Source organism: Elgaria multicarinata, chromosome 7, assembly GCF_023053635.1.
Source record: "Elgaria multicarinata webbii isolate HBS135686 ecotype San Diego chromosome 7, rElgMul1.1.pri, whole genome shotgun sequence".
NCBI lineage: Eukaryota > Metazoa > Chordata > Lepidosauria > Squamata > Anguidae > Elgaria > Elgaria multicarinata.
Window position 1 is genome coordinate 62650001 of NC_086177.1, and position 15035 is coordinate 62665035.

Genomic DNA, 15035 nt, shown 5'->3' on the forward strand with positions numbered 1-15035 from the left:
CTACATATTACAGAAGAGAGGGGGATGGTGATTTGGTGGCATGCCCATGTCACCCATAATGTCTAAGATGGCAGGCAATTATTATTATCCCTTACTCCCCAAGATTCAGCTATCATGTACAGCAGGGGTGCAGAACATGGTTGGAAACGGGGACCAGATTGCCACCCTCAGACTCTCCGTAGGCTGGACGATGACTATGGCCATGCCCACGAATGATATCGCTCCACCTACCATCCATTTCCAATTTCTCCATGCTCATGAGAGGCCCCAAGAAAGGGACTGTTGGCAGATGCTCCTCCCAGCACTGATTGAGTCCCCTGTTTTGCGTGGTGCTTGATATCATAATTGGACAGCAAGCCATGTACGAATGGACTCAGATGGCAAAAGGAGTAATAGTTCCTATTAGCACCAATCAAGCTGGATGCCTCCTCTGCATGCCTCTCACTGTCTCCATTGGGGCCAGTGAGAAGTGCATGGAGGAAGCCTAACCAGCACTGGGAGGAATGGGCCAAGTCCAAACTCCAGGAATCAGCACTGGAGAGAGCAGCTCCTCCCAATCCAAGGCCGATAGTTCTACACGTGATGTACAATAAGTTGAAGCCATTCTTGCAATAAACCTGATGGTGCCCTTTGTTGCATTGATAAAAGAAAAGCGGATAATACTGATTCTATTACAATGACCTGTCAGTATATTGTTTGATTTCTGGAAGTTCAATATCCCCATTTTTCACCTCCTCCCATCTTAACACAGTTCACTGGCAATGGGCAGTGGGAATTACGAAGATTTCCATTCCATTGCTTTCCACTCCACTGGCAGCAGGTTCTTGTGAGGACAACTAAAACCTGAAGGCTGTGGGTGGGGTTCCCATGTGAAGAAATAACAACAACAAAAAAGATAATTGTACTTGCTACCTGCTTGGTAAAGTTTGTCATGAGATGTGAAATTAGAGCAGAACTTTCTCCCATTCTTACTTGCCCTAATATCTAGCCTCACCAGGTTCTACTAAACATGACAAAACAATCAACAGGAAAAGACTTCAATGATGTTTTGCTACATGGATAAGTTCAGATATTTGTTTTTGTGCTCTTCATGGTTTTAATTTTTGTGAACTGCCCAGAAAGCTTTGACTATTGGGCGGTATAAAAATGTATTAAATAAATAAATAAATACTCCCCTCAGGTTTCTCAGATCCGTAAACAAAACATTTTTCTGTGTACCACTGTTAAAGAGATGAGATAAGCAGAGCATTCTCAGTGAGGGCACACAGAGGAACAGACTCCCAAGAAAGGCGTGTCAGTCTTCATCTTGGGTTGGATCCAAATTTAAGCTGGATCAACTGTGCTGGCAGAAGTGGACTTCCCCGTTCCCTCCTTCCCATGGCATCCCCTTCAGCACCCTGAAAATACCACTCAGAGAGTCAGGACACCCTGCTGAATGGAATGAGCTGTAGTGTGTATGTCGGGGGGTCCCCAAAAATCAGGTGGAGGGACTTTCTGTGAAAGGAACTATTCCTCTCATGGAAGGAAGATCCTGGAGCTTCACTGGAGGCGGTGAAAAAGAGTTTTTTCTATTTTTAAAAAGCATTTCCAGTTTAATTTGTCACAGTTTTAAAATTGATTCTGGTTTTAATAATGCTATTGTTCTTTTCTGTCTGATACTTTTAAAAAATGTATTTCACATTTTAATTATGTCATGTATTATTTCTGTCAGTCACCTTGAGCTTTTTATGAAAGGTAACCAATAAATGTAGTAAATAAACCTCATGTCGTCTAGTGTGAAAAAGAGGTGAGGTAGAAGGATAATGTGATGTCATTTTCAGAAACATTTATTTTTTGAAAAAAATGTATTTCTCGCGAGTCTTAATTTTTAAATTGTCAAAATAAAGATAATTCTTAGAGAATTGCATTGGTTGCCACATATACAAGTTCATATCATTGTACTTTATGTCTATGAACCCAGGATTACTACAGCTGCAGTCCTATGGACACTTATTCCCAAGTCCCACTGAACTCAGTAAGTCTGACTTCCAAGTAAACATGCATAGGATTGTGCTACAAGAACCCTAATTCCATTCTCATTACCTATAACACAGATTTGAATCCATTTGTGCATTGAAAGGCTGGGAAATCTACCCATATCCTAACTGCCTCACCTGTATTCAGGTGTTCGATTCATACAATTAAGAATCACATGGAGGGGGAGTAAAGGCCCCCTTGGTCATGTCCCCATCAACCATACTTCAGGGGAGAACAATATAAGGGGAGTGCAAAGGCTCCGCCCCCCCCCATGATGTAGAATCCTGATCATGTTGTACATTTTCATGTTTTTCATGTCAACAAAAGTAAGACTTCTTTACAAGATATTATAAAGTGCACTCAGTTTACAAACAATTAACAAAGATATAGGAAAAATCTACACCTGAAAAACACCTATCCACTGGTTTAGGACGTGGCTGGCTCACCTTATGGTTTCATGGAAAATAATAACATGAGATTTGGTGGGAAGTCAATGGTTCTAAAACAGAGGCGGGACACACACCCAACCCACAGGCAACCCGGAATGGCCATTTGTGTGGCCACTGCCATTGCTGCTATTACTACCAAAATCCCCAGTAGTAATTGATTCTGCAGAGAACCAGTGCACATGGGGATGGCTTCCTTAACACATCTGGTTTCTCTGCAGACTGGGACTCCCGACAGCTGCCAGAAGCTTGATTCTGCTGGGAAACAAGGCATGTGCTCTCCATGTGTCTTGTTTCCTACCAGAAATGGTGTGGTCCCCGCAAGGTTCCAAGCAGACCAATGCAACACCCAACCCCTGGAAGATGCTCACCCCAGTTCTACATGAAAGACGGATTATTCTAGAAGAAAGACAAATTGACACAGTTCTATCAAATCATAAACTGGGCTTATGGGTTCATGATGAGCACAGAATCCATTGGATTGCTGCACTACAAGAACAGGTGCTCACACAACTGCTAATATTCTTTCACATATTTAGAAGCAGCATGATGACAAGCTCTCTACTCATTGTAAAGCACCGATCCCTGCTTTGGCAGTCATTCATTACTCACTGCAAGTACACCTACTAGTCTAACCATGCTATTATGTTTCTGTTCCTCGCGGTTATATGGTGAAGCTCATCTATACTAGTTTCAAAGGTCCTTTTCTGGAATGAACTCCAGAAAACACCATTTACACAGATTAAAGACTATGTCGACAAAAACATATTTTAAAGTTGATTTCTTCTTTTAAATACATTAATGGATACAAATTCAGTTCTTTTAAATTTCTTAAATCAGGGAGTTATCTAAAATATGGGATGGACCTGGCACAGTCCATTCACAAACTGAAGAAGCCCTGAAGACGTGCTTCTTTTATGGAAGGGGATGAAATACAGCTGAGGCTACCCATGAATGAAAGTGGGGAGGTAATATTTACCAATTCCCTCTTCCCTGCAGCCTCCCTCACTATTCCAGAGGATCCTTTAACCTTCACAAACAGATTTTCAGGTGGCCAAGGGGTGTGTGTGCAGGGTGGTGGAATCAGCAAAAATCCATTCATGGGAGCAAAACTCTGTTCACAAAATTCTGAATCTTTTTCAAATGCTCGAAATGTGCTCATTTCAAAGAATATTTTTCAAACTTATTCAAACGTACACTTTCACAAGATGCATTTTGCTGCTGAGAAATTAGGAAATGCAATATTTATTACACAAAGAGTATATTTCTCCCACCTGCTTCTAAACCAATATTCATGAAAGGCATTTTTCAGAAACTAATATATTTCCAGAAGGCAAAAAAAATCAATACTACTGCAAGACTACAAGTTAAAAAGTTATGTAAATATGTTTTCTTCGCAGTCTTGGAGAACAATTTCTGCTTCTAGTTGCTATATTCACTATAATTTATTTTTCATCCTCTGTGTGCAAGTATTACAGTATTATTCACCCAGTCAACCAGTATTTACAGCAGTGGTTGCACTACTTTTATCATATGACTTGCCTTTCAGTGTAGATAAAGACAAATGTGCATGTTTTATAATTCCCACTCTCTTTCCCATTAGTTCACTTTTATTCTCATTCTAACTAAGTGTTATTACCATCATGGCACCCATATACCTTAGGAGGGTAGGTGTATCGCTTTCCGGTAAGCCAATAAAATAAGACAGTGGGGTGGCTATTTGGGTAATGCTGCCAGCACTCCCCACAGGACATCATGTAACTCACATTTGCTATAACACTAAGCCTACCCAGGAGCAAGGAGCACAATTCAAAGTCGATCTTGTAGCATGGGACTCCCCACATACCAGTGTAGCACACTGTTGGAAGTCACTGAGTCAACTAATTAAAGACAATTTTATAGCCCAACGATTTGTTACCCTTACCCTGCACATACAAATCGCCTGTAGGAAACAGTGGATCTCTGCATTTTTTAAAAGATACCCCTGTCCTATTGCTCCATAAAAAATAAAAAATCAACAAAACCTAAATAAGTCTGAAACCTAGTAAAATACAATAATTTTAATTCCTACAGTTCAGCCATACTTTCCCCAATAGTACCCCAACCTAACATTTCACATTGCCACTCTCTCATTAGGAACTTTGCTGTTGAAAACTCTGAAAAAGGTTGTTGCCTAAGGACACATGAAGGATATTTCAGTCAAATACTGCTATTACAAAAGCTAGTAAGTGGATAATTGTAAGAAAGAATCAACTGAGGGCTACAAAGACACCACAGTGGCCCTCCCCCAGGACACCATAATTCTCCAAAGCTAATGTCCCCTTTGGGTTCCTACTCTTTCCCTCTTCCAGTAGAAGGCTCATAGTCTGTTCAGAGAAAAGTGAGCAGGAATTACTGATACCTTATGTGGCTCTGATATAGAGCCTCTAAATGCAAATAATAATAATAATAATAATAATAATAATAAGAAGAAGAAGAAGAAGAAGAAGAAGAAGAAGAAGAAGAAGAAGAAGAAGAAGTAGTAGTAGTAGTAGTTTCTTTAATGGTTGTGTCCATCTAAATTCTTGATGGAAAATATTTCAAGGACTGCATAAAAGTAGGGGGATGGCTCTATACTTTGCATACGTAGCATAAAGTTACCACTGTACACTTTGATGACACAGAATTCACTGAAAGATGAGCAATAGTGACGGTGAAACAACTGAATGTCAGATAAGATTCAAATGCTTCAGGAAATAAAATATACTTTATATGCCACTTAAATTAAGAAAAGTCATGCTTCATCAAAATGAAGAATAACTTTGGCAAATTCATGTTACCATTTCCATACTGGTCTGCAGAATGATCTCTAGTACAATCTCATAGAATAATAGGTTTCTTAGAGCCAGGAGAAACAGAATAAGGAAGCATCTGAAGAATAGCTACTGAGGTTCTCTTTACATCATAATCTAGAAAGAAAGAAATTATTACATGAAGTCTCATAAAAATCAGCCTTTCCTTCTGAATCAAGGTGAGGAAAAACAAGTGGAGGGGTTTACGCCCTCAAGCATTGTTCGTGGATAGTAGTGCCATGGCATACAGGGTATCCTTGTTAGTTTGCTATCCCTTCAGTGTTATATTTTGATAACAATTATAAATAACATTATAAAAATAACAGGTATTATATCTATATTGTAGCTCAGCTGAAAGCAGGACTATCCACCATGGCCTGTACCAAAGGAGCCTACCGAGAAAATTACTCAAATGACAGACAAAGAAGTGTCAAGAGCCAAGACACATGCTAGCAGCAGCTTCCGACAGTCCCCTCTCTACTAACTGGTGTGACCAGTGGGGAAACTCTTTACTGACACCAATATAAGCATATCTAATGACTGCTCCTCCACAACAACATTTCATCTGAAGTTGTTTAGACATCTTGCAGCCACTCAACCACTACATTGAGGCACTAGGCCAGACATGTTTATTTATGAATGAAGCCCACTTCCGCAATTGCTTTGACCACATGTCCACCATTTCACAGAAATTATATGACCATAATCAAGCAGCAACGGATACCATCAACCTTTTACCATGTCCAGCCGATTTTGATCAGTAAGATTTTTCAAAGTAGCATGACGACAATGCTGCCTTGCTAGTATCCATCTGACAGATGTTGCAATCCACTCAGCTCTGATTACTGGTTTGGAGTGAAATGACTACTAGTAATTAATCTTTCCCAGTAACATTGGCACAAAGCGACATATTAAAATATAATATACATGCAAATCAATAAAAAACAACATACATTTAGTAGCATATGGGATTCCACAAATACAGGTGTATAAGACATTAAAAAATACAGAATGACGATCACCATTACACTACTTCAGTTGATACCACAGCTGTTATCCAAATATATAGGCTTGGATCCTGATCATTTATTTAGAAGTTTTAGATCCTGCCTTTCAATCAAATGTTTTTCAAGGCAGCCTACAAGAAAAGGTCAGTGAACACCGCCGCACCACCAAAACTCACACAAACACAGACACAGCCCAGCAGCCTGGATTGTCAATGTTCTCAGTCACATGGAGCACTGCAACTGTATTCAGCCATAAGCAGTTAGAACAGCCTTGCAGAGTTTCCATGTTCATGAGGACGGCAGAAATGGAGGGAGCAGGGACTGAGCATGCATCCCCAGTAGTCTCCATGCTTATATTAAAGCCCTCTTCAATGACACCACCACAACTGCTTATTCAATCAATAAACAATCTAAGGCCAAGTTTGTGTTAGTGTTTTTTTTGCATAGTTGCTCATCAGCTTCACACTGATGTGCAATTGGCGCAATGGGACCTTATGTGTGTCAGGTTCTTAAACCTGACCTACCAATACCCCCATTTGATTGGACACACGTTAAGTGAATTTGGAGCCTTTCACTGGAAAGGTATTGGCAAGAAACAGAAAGCAATTACTGCTGGTGTATGTTTACTGGGTGCAGGTTGCAATTTGAATCTATTTAGTTAGTCATAGGAGAGTCAGAGCCATCTGAAAAAACCCACTCATTCATGTCTTCTAAAATAGATGCTTAACATTCCAGAGTGAAAGCTTAAAACTGCAATCCTATACACACCTACTTGGGGGAAAGTTCCATTGAACTCACTGGGAATTATTTCTGAGTAGACCTACACAGGATTGCGCTGTAAGAGAATGAGGTGTAAAACTTCCAAGCTGCAAAAATTGCATCACCAATAACAAGATCTTTCCCCCCCAAAGACACTTGTTTCATTCTTGTGAATAAAGCTGGAACCAGTTGCTGGAATTATTAACTGATTTTCAGGGCCTGCCCTGGAAATCCACAGCGTCTTGCAGGATATTTTGCTGCAGGCCGTCTCCCCAGGCAGAATGAGGGTGTAATCGGTCTTCATTTGGATATCCCTACCTTGGCTGAAATATTCAACCCAGGGCAGTGATGTTTAACTAAATGTGCGCTGAGTTTTTCAAGCAAGCAAGCAAGCAAGCAAACAAGCAAACAAACATAGTTCAAGTAACACAGACCTTCTTAATTTTCAGAGCTTTCTGTCTGTCCCACAGCAGCCCTTCAAATACTCTGCCGTCTGTCTTTACTTTTTTTTCAACATAGTCCAGCCGATCATGGAGAAAATCAACTAATCTCTGAGCATTCTCCTCCTTTGCCTTTATTCTAGCATACTTTTCCCTTTAAAAGAGAGAGAATGAGAGAGAGAAATATCATTACCAGCATAAAATATTATATGGAATTGCTAGGCAGACTGATCTTGCAGAAACATCGAGGCTGTGGTCTAGTGAGATGTTTTATATGTGCGCAAGGGACAATGTACACGTCTGGCTGGGGTTTATCGGGCCATTTCTTCTTCAGCAGCTCCCCCTGCCGAACCGCAAACTGATTTTTAAACTCAGAGGAGTTTAAAAAGCAATTTGGGGTTTGGCAGGGGGTGCTGCTGAAGGGCAAATGGCTCAATAAATCTTACACAGAAGAACTAGATCGCTCATAGAAACATAAAACATAGGAAGCCGCTTTAAACTGAGTCGGACAGGTGGTCCATCTAGCCCAGTACTCCTCAGATGGGCAGAGGCTTCTGAGTCTGACTCTTTTCCAGCCTTGCTACCAAACGTCTTTTAGCTGGGGGTATCAGTATTGAACCCAGGGCCTTCCACATTCAAAGCAAGTGCACTACCACTGTATTAGAGGAGACGGATGCACAAAGTTGTGCAGTGTTAAAAAACAGAAGTTCTTCTTGCCAGATGTCAAGCTTACTATTGATGCACCTTAACTCCAATTAGGTTTGGGTAGTACATTTTTCAAGGAGCTTTAAAATATTATGGGGAGTTGGGCAAAAACAATAAAATGTCCTTCAAAGCTAATGAACTATTGCGGTGTGAATGTTAGTATGTAAGAGACTGCTTCGTCAGATGCATGAAGATGACAATGGAGCAATGCACAATGTGAAATTATGTGCATGTACAACACCTTCATTGTCCACTTCATGAATTTGAGGAAGGCTTTTATTGCAAAAACTCATATAACAATATACTTGCCAGTCTTTTAAATGCCACAGGACTCCTCTAGTATGTCCTCCAGCTGATTAAATAAGACTTTTGTATTTATAATTAATCTAATCAATGTCAAACACAACTTGAAGTCTTTTAAAAGCTGCATCTTGAAGTATTTTTGATACAAATATCAGGGATGTAGAACCTTTCAGGAAAAGGTATCACACTAGAGCTAAGGAAATTCAAGGCACAGCAGTCAAGGCCGCCCCTCTCATGAGCCAGCATGAGACCCTTTTCTCAGGTGATGGATCAGGAGGCAGCGGCAGATCTGTGCCCTCTGCCTGCCCGCCATTCCTTGCTGCCTGATTAGCCACCACTTGCCTGTTCACTACTGCTTGCCATCCCATCTCACTCTGCAAAAGAAGGCTAGGCACCTTGCTTGCTGTCTATGAGGGCTTTCAGACAGGGAGAAATCACATTTCCTTACGGTTGCTCTGCTTCCTGCTTCTCTTCCACATTTGAAATGAGCTGAAATTATATGGGGGAAAGCAGCAGCCACGTGGCCATACAGTTCAATGTGACAGCACCCTCTAGTGGGTGGTTTATAGTGCAACTTTGACTGCACGCAGCAGGAAATCCCGACAAATTCTGACACATTTCAGAAGAGCCAGGTTTTCTGAGGCTTATTTTTTAACGTTAAAACTGGGAAATTGAGCGGGAGAAATGTAGGAGGCTCACGGCATTGTCAAAATGGCCTGGGAACATCCATGAGTGGCCAGTCACGAGTGTGCTACAAATCACTTGTTTGAAGAAGTCCTATAAAGCAGCCACTGGCTTTTTCTTTCATTGAAACATGGCAGTAGCTGGCAAGCAGTCATTGTGCCATAGTCTAAGAGGGTACCCTAGGTAGATGTCGTTACTGTATCAGGAGAGGGGGGAGGCTAAGGGTGCTTCGCTCCCCTCTCTCATTTGTTCCTGCTGCCAGGCTTCTGTGCTGCTCTCCCTGTCCTGTCACCTTCCAATTGGCCTAGCAGGAGAAAAAGAGGCGGGGCAGCGCAAGGGAAAAAACTGAGCCATGTGACACACCCCAACCGCCCACCTGCCTGAGAGACCATGGCAGCTGCGGCATGGTGGCTGCTCAGCCTGCTTTATCAGCAGAGGCCTGGTGGGTATGCAGAGCTGCCTGGCTGCCAACCCTTGACCAAGAGGTGGGTGGCTTCTTGGCTTGACCTACTAAGAGGGTGATGAGAGTTTGAAGGCAGGAGAGTGGGTGTGGGAGAGAGGAGGTGAATGAGAAGGCTCACGACGGTTCCGTTCAACTCTTCTACAGAGGGAAGCAGTCCTACTAACGCAATCTTCCCTTCTTGAGACCGGAAGAGCCACTGTAGGGGCAGCTTTCATTGCAAAAAGAGTCCTGTTCCCTCAGGCAGATATGCTTGTTAGTGATCAGGTAGAACCATTATCTCTTTTTCTTTCCTTTTGCCCCTCTCCCCTTTCTGGTCTAATGGTGGTATCACAGGTGGGTTTTTTCTCCTTGAGTAGGAAGAGTGAGGTGGTGTGTCATGAAAAGGCAGCAAACTGGATGTCATGAAAGGGGAGCAAATAGTTGCTTCATTGATTATGAATGGAAAAGGCGCCTGTGGGATTTTCAGGTGCAAAGACAACGTGGTCAGCCTTGGGTATAAACACTGACAGACGCATGAGAGGTGCCATTTGTTATTCTGCCTCAGGCAGCAAAATGTTTTGGGACAGCCCTGATAGCAACATATGGGTAGTATTCTTCTATTACTGCAATCCTAAAACAAGTTTGCTCACAAAGTAATCTCATTAAGCATACTCTCTATTGGACGCTGCAACATCTATTTAATCAGGGTTTGTCTAAGTTGGCTAACCATTAAAACTGTTGTTTAAAACACACACACTCCCTTATAAGTGTACTTAGGACTGCAGCCTAAGGGGGTCATCAGACGGGTGGTGGTGGTGGTGGGAATCGCATTTCCTTACCATACCGTAGCTCTTGCTTCCTGCTGCTCTTCTGCCGCAGGGACAAGAAGAATCACACAGGAGAGAAAGGGGAAACAAGCTACAACCATGTGGCCCATTCAGTGTAGTGGGACAGTGCCCTCTAGTGGGCGTTTTATAGCGAAACTTCTCTGCACATGGCAGGAAATGGCGACCAATTTTGTTATAACTCAAAAGAGCCGCATTTTGTTTGGACTATTTTACTACAAAAAAATGGCAAGAAGGAGCGGGAAACCAGCGGGAAGTGCGCAAGAGGCGAATGGCGTTGTGAGAGGGACCTGCAAAAATCCATGAGTAACGAGTGTGCTATAAAACACTCGTCTGATGATGCTCTGAGTTTCCCTGTAAGCATTTGAAATCTTTCTTTTTTAAAGTTATTGTTTCGCACTCCCCTCTTCTCCAAGCGGTTAGAAGTTCTAAGACAGATTTACATGCTAAATTTCTGCGTGAACATAGGGTCCTGGGACTTATGGTGTTTTTGTGATATCTATTTATTTGCAAATATATAGGTATAGCTGGTGGGAGGCAAGTAAGAACACAGGCAGGCAATACTAGTGTAATAGGCTATTAAAGACCATGAAGGAAATACCTATTTGTTCACAATGTGTGCCTGCACAGAGACCACAAAGAAGCTTAAGCAACTTATTAAAAGAAAAATAGAAAAAGAGGGTTCAAAATATCACAACATTGTGTTCTGTTAATAGCAGCAAAGCCTACTGGTATGTGTACCTAGTTTTACAAGAAATACTTCCCCCACCCTTGTTGGTTCCTTATAAAAGATTACATAGAATCTTCCCTGGTGCAGTCCTAAGCACTGGAAGTGGTTTGGGAGACTAGGGAATTTTTTTGCCACCTATGATCCTCAAGCATCAGTTGCTCAAGGATATTTGGAAATGTTTCTGGCTAAATGTGGGGAAATTTTGAAATGTCCCATTGAAAAAGATTCTAAGCTTGCTTGTTTTTCCAGGATTTGGAAACAGATTGCCCATTTTATAGTTGCAAGGATCTCCTTCTTAGGATGCTTTTAGATGCAGGACTACTAGCATTTACATTCAGGAAGGCACCATGCAGCACTTCCATCTCCTTATGAATGGATAAATACTGAGTTTCCTTCAAATAACTACTGCAAATCCCATATTGCCATGGGGGCTAGTAGTCTGAGAAGGTTTGCCCGTTTCTCTTGTTCTTGTTGAAAAAGATTGTTTACCATTTCTTGACGTTTGAGGTTGAAAACATGTGATATAAGTTTCTCTCTCTCTCTCTCTTCTCCATCTGGTGTCGTTTCAGCTCTTTCTCCTCAGCTTCCCTTCCTCCTACTCTATGACCAACTGACTTTCTTCAGCCCCTTTCCCAACATTCTGTGCCTGTAGTAAGCATTATTACACGTGAATACACCCACTGTGTCACAGTGCAGGGCATATGCATTAGCCTCCCTTTTGCCTCATCCCTCTCCCTTCTCCCTTCCCAAGCTGCCCAGAGCTCAAGCTTTGAACTTTTTTAAAGTTTCAAAACATTCTGTATGTACACTGCTCAAGCTTCAGTTTTTTAAAAATGAGCAAAATCTGTCTGATAGATCTTGAATAAAAGGCCTTAAATTACCGTATTCTTATATAAGATATGGTGAAGATAATACAAAATTCTATATTTTTCAGTGGTATCCAACTGCTGTCCCTTCACCGATGGAAGGCATTCATCTGTGAAATGGGGAGAGGGCAATTTTCAGGTATTCCCTTTTTCTCCAGCAGCCAAGCCCCCACCCCAGTGTGCTCTGGCAGGCTGGGGAATCCTTCAGAACAGAGTGGGAGGTAGCACAGAGGAGAGGGAGAATTACCCCAAAATACCCCCTCCCTTTTCTACTGATGGACACCTTCCATCAGCAGAAGAATGGCAGTGGGATGCCATCCATTGTTTATAGGAATGGAGGCTCTTACCTCAACTCTGCTACATGTTTCTCTGTGGTATCCAGCTGTTTTTGCTTTCCTTCACTTAAGTTATTTAGTTTAGCAATTTCCTTTTGAAATTTTGCAATATCTTCATTGACTTTAGCCAGCTGGCTCGAAATATCTAAATATTTCTCCTGAAAATTAAAAAAATATATACTTGTGAAGTTTGCCAGGCAAGATATCCCGATATTGTGTTTTAAGTGCACAGTTATGTGCAACGATGCGTGAAATTGCATACCCAAGAAATAGAATTGTTTTCAGAAGTGCAGTTGAAACGTTTAGTGCAAGTGGAATAACACCATTTCTGCAGAGCACAGACTTATACATCAAAGTTACTATTCTCAAATGTGCTTTGTCAATAGACTACCAGAAACCTAAGATAATTCAAAAATATGTGTTTTTAAACATTCGCACATTGCCCAATACCCCTTTCTCATTAACATCTGTGCTTTCTTCAAACATGTTCTCATGTAGGCAATAGACTACTCCGCATGTTGCTTATGCTATTAAATAAATCATGGCTACTGTTGGTGAAGTAGAGTGGTTTAGGGTGCAACATGTGAAGCTGCTAGTTCAAATTTCAGTTCTGCCACAAATTCAGGATTGTTCATTTTCCTGGCTCATCCCTAGCCTTGTTGCACAGACAATCCTTGGATCAGAAACCACATATATCAAAGAGTGCTGCACATCTAGTTTCAGGAACTAGACTGGGAGCATATGCACAGTGCCAAACAGATGGTCAGTACTGTCCATTGCCACAACAGCAGTTGCCTGCTTGGGGAGAAAGAGAAAATAAATCCATATCCCCTTTCCAATCCTTCCCCATCTGGATAGTGGGGAAGAAGGAAAGGGGGCTTGGATTCAGGCTTCCCCATCCCTGCCAAAATAGAGAGTGACAATGTCAGAGCTGACAGTGCCATCTATTGGGTGGCCAGGCACGCAAGCCGATACCAGAGCATAGCAGTGTGTAGATAAAGTACTGCACTGCACATGCATCTCTGGCACAGGGTGGATTTATTAAGGCTGAAATTTTAATCAATTTATTAGTGCAATGAATCATGGGTTAAAATGTAGCCCCTGAATTATTGGTGAGTCTGATAACAAGAAAAGAATCTGGACCTTGGGACAAGAGTCTAATTAAAGAAGCAGTCTAGTGCCTAATTCATTCAATGCAGAGTTCCTGTTCCTGTTGATGGAGCACAGGAAGAATTGGCTAACCGAATCAGACATGTAGATTGTGCAGTTGTTTCCCTGTTCCAGTCATTCCTGCTACTTTGTAATTCCATTCTTTGCTCTTTCATCTGTTTCATTCCATTTATATCTTTCCCTTTCTCTAAGGGATGGATCCAGGAGCTGACTTCTGTGGATTGAAGGGTTCCATTCACAAAAGGTTCCACCACTCAATTTTCAGGGTTCCCCCTTCCCCCTGTATCACACCCTACTCATTGAGCAAGGGCCCCCAACCCTTGGTGTAATATTTTGGGGGCACTGGAAGGACTGCCCTGGGGTCAATGGGGCAGGTAAATATGCTTCAACCAGCCCCACTGTACCTGCCTAAATCTGGATGCAAGCCCTGGAGCTTTCCCCATACTCATAACAACTTTGTGAAATGGATTAGAGTAGCCTTCCCCAACCTAGTGCCCACAAGATGTTTTGAACTACAGCCCCCATTATCCGTGACCATTGACCGTGCTGGTGGGAGCTGATGCAGGTTGGAAGGCATCAGGTTTGGGAAGGCTGGGTTGGAGTAAAAAGTAAAATATTTTAAATAGAGGCAAATACCAAGAAAAACTCCCCAAACAATTCACATTTTAAAATATTAAAAACCATTTATTAACACCTCAACATAAAAAACAGACTATAAGCAACCTAACACATGCACATCAGAAAGGAAATGCAGAAAAGAAAAGGCTTAACTTGCTTTCAGGAAGAATAAGCTACACAAATCTCCTAAGAGAGGACATTCCTAATTCCGGGCCTGCATCAGAAACAATTCTGCTTCTTGCGGAAACTAACAGCCTCCACATTAGATGAAACTTTCAGTGAAGCCTCACTGGAAGATCTCAATTGTCAAGTGATTCAAATGGGAAGTGAGGTTCCCAGAGGTAATCAGGGCAAGAGTCACTTACGGTTTAAAAGATGAAACCTTGAATTGGGCTTTGATTAGCATCCAGTGCAGATGTTTTTAAATAGGTGTTATAGAGGAAGTGGGATGATGTTCCCTACAGATGGATCCCCTTCTTCACAAGGCTCCTCCCACAACCCACCCCAATAATTATGATATGCTACTAGCTGTCAAATTAACCACCTGACACACTATAGCCTGTTCAGCTGCTGGGGGAGTTAGTGAGCCCTTCTGCCAAGGACCCCTCCCTTCAGACCAGCTTGGGGGGTGGGTGGAGAAGAAAGGTCTTTTAGATTTACTTTCTTAAAGCCCAGGGGTCACAGAAGTTAATAAACCTTGTGGAATACGATAAGAACACAAGCCTTGCTGGTGAGAAAGATTTGACTGAGAAATTCTCCTTTCAATCAATGCTGCCAAATGTCCAGATATAAAAAGGATTTTATATGGGGGTGAAAAAAGAAAAGAAAGGGAAGAACA

The 15035-nt window shown here is 41.8% G+C and overlaps 1 protein-coding gene across 1 annotated transcript in view; it reads right to left on the minus strand.

Annotated features, from left to right (window-relative positions):
• Nucleotides 1–15035, minus strand: part of CCDC178 (coiled-coil domain containing 178) — a 173472-nt gene that overhangs the window by 114086 nt on the left and 44351 nt on the right. The window contains exons 15-16 of the mRNA XM_063130693.1: nt 12422–12567; nt 7494–7653 (exon numbers count right to left, since the gene is read on the minus strand). Of these exons, the coding sequence (XP_062986763.1) occupies nt 7494–7653; nt 12422–12567 (306 nt within the window). The remainder of the gene's footprint in view (nt 1–7493; nt 7654–12421; nt 12568–15035) is intronic.